Here is a 1800-nt window from a genome sequence, read left to right as displayed (position 1 = left end):
GGGGCTGGGGTACACCTGGGGGGGCTGCAGGGGGAACCCCAGCTCCAGGTACACCTGGGGGAGAGATGGGGCTGGGGTACACCTGGGGACACACCTGGGGGGAGAAATGGGGCTGGGGTACACCTGGGGGGGCTGCGGGGGGAACCCCAGCTCCAGGTACACCTGGGGGAGAGATGGGGCTGGGGTACACCTGGGGAGGGGAGAAATGGGGCTGGGGTACACCTGGGGACACACCGAGGGACAGAGATGGGGTGGACACACCTGGGGACACACCTGGGGACATCCCAGGTGACCCTGCTGACCCCGGTGACCCCAGGTGACCCCAGGTGTGACCCCCAGGTGACCCCAGGTGTGACCCCAGTGACCCCAGGTGTGTCCCCAGGTGTCCCCAGGTGTGTCCAGGTGACCCCAGGTGTGACCCCAGGTGTCCCCAGGTGTGAACTCCCCCAGCTGTGTCCAGGTGTCCCCAGGTGACCCCAGGTGTGTCCCCCCCCAGGTGTGACCCCAGCTGTCCCCAGCTGTCCCCAGGTGTGACCCCTCCAGGTGTGTCCCCAGGTGTGTGTCCCCAGGTGTGACCCCCCCAGGTGTGACCCCCCCCAGGTGTGTCCCAGGTGTCCCCCAGGTGTGACCACCCCCAGGTGTGACCCCAGCTGTCCCCAGCTGTGTCCCCAGGTGTCCCCAGCTGTGTCCCCAGGTGTGTCCCAGGTGTCCCCAGGTGTGACCACCCCCAGGTGTGTCCCCAGCTGTGTGTCCAGGTGTCCCCAGGTGTCCCCAGGTGTGACCCCATGTGTGACCCCCCCAGGTGTGTCCCCAGGTGTGTCCTCAGGTGTGACCCCCCCAGCTGTGTCCCCAGGTGACCCCCAGGTGTGTCCAGGTGTCCCCGTACCTGTTCCTTGAGGGTGCCGATGGTGATGTGGGGCTGCACCCGCAGGGTGACGCTGGCCGAGGACGTGGCGTCCTCCACCACCACCGGCATGCTGGGAACAATGGGAACAATGGGATAACAACCAGATAACAATGGGAAAACAACGGGATAACAACACCGGGATAACAATGGGAACAACGGGATAACACCGGGAAACAATGGGAACAATGGGATAACAACCGGAAACAACACCGGGATAACACCGGGAAACAATGGGAACACTGGGATAACAACCAGATAACAATGGGAAAACAACGGGATAACACCGGGATAACACCGGGATAACAATGGGATAACAATGGGATAACAACGGGATAACAATGGGATAACAATGGGAACAACGGGATAACAACCGGAAACAACAGTGGGATAACACCGGGATAACACCGGGATAACACCGGGATAACAATGGGAACAATAGGATAACAACGGGATAACAATGGGAAAACAATGGGAACAATGGGATAACAACGGGAAAACAACGGGATAATAACGGGATAACAACGGGAAACAACACCGGGATAACAATGGGAACAACGGGATAACAACCGGAAACAACACCGGGATAACAATGGGATAACAATGGGAACAATGGGATAACAACGGGAAACAACACCGGGATAACACCGGGAAACAATGGGAACAATGGGATAACAACCGGAAACAACACCGGGATAACACCGGGAAACAATGGGAACAATGGGATAACAACGGGAAAATGGGATTGGGGATTTGGGATTTGGGATTTGGGATTGGGGATTTGGGGATTGGGGTTTGGGATTTGGGATTTGGGATTGGGGATTGGGGTTTGGGATTTGGGATTTGGGGATTGGGGATTTGGGATTTGGGGATTGGGGATTTGGGATTTGGGGATT

At 58.0% G+C, this 1800-nt stretch overlaps 1 protein-coding gene across 1 annotated transcript in view; it reads right to left on the bottom strand.

Annotated features, from left to right (window-relative positions):
* The window catches only part of SHARPIN (SHANK associated RH domain interactor), a 12584-nt gene that overhangs the window by 6360 nt on the left and 4424 nt on the right, over positions 1 to 1800 (bottom strand). The window contains exon 2 of the mRNA XM_015616396.3: positions 887 to 977. Within this exon, the coding sequence (XP_015471882.1) occupies positions 887 to 976 (90 nt within the window). The 5' untranslated portion in view covers position 977. The remainder of the gene's footprint in view (positions 1 to 886; positions 978 to 1800) is intronic.

Source organism: Parus major, unplaced genomic scaffold (assembly GCF_001522545.3).
Source record: "Parus major isolate Abel unplaced genomic scaffold, Parus_major1.1 Scaffold422, whole genome shotgun sequence".
Lineage (NCBI taxonomy): Eukaryota > Metazoa > Chordata > Aves > Passeriformes > Paridae > Parus > Parus major.
Note: the sequence above shows the minus strand (reverse complement) of the source record. Positions and strands in the feature narration are given on the sequence as shown.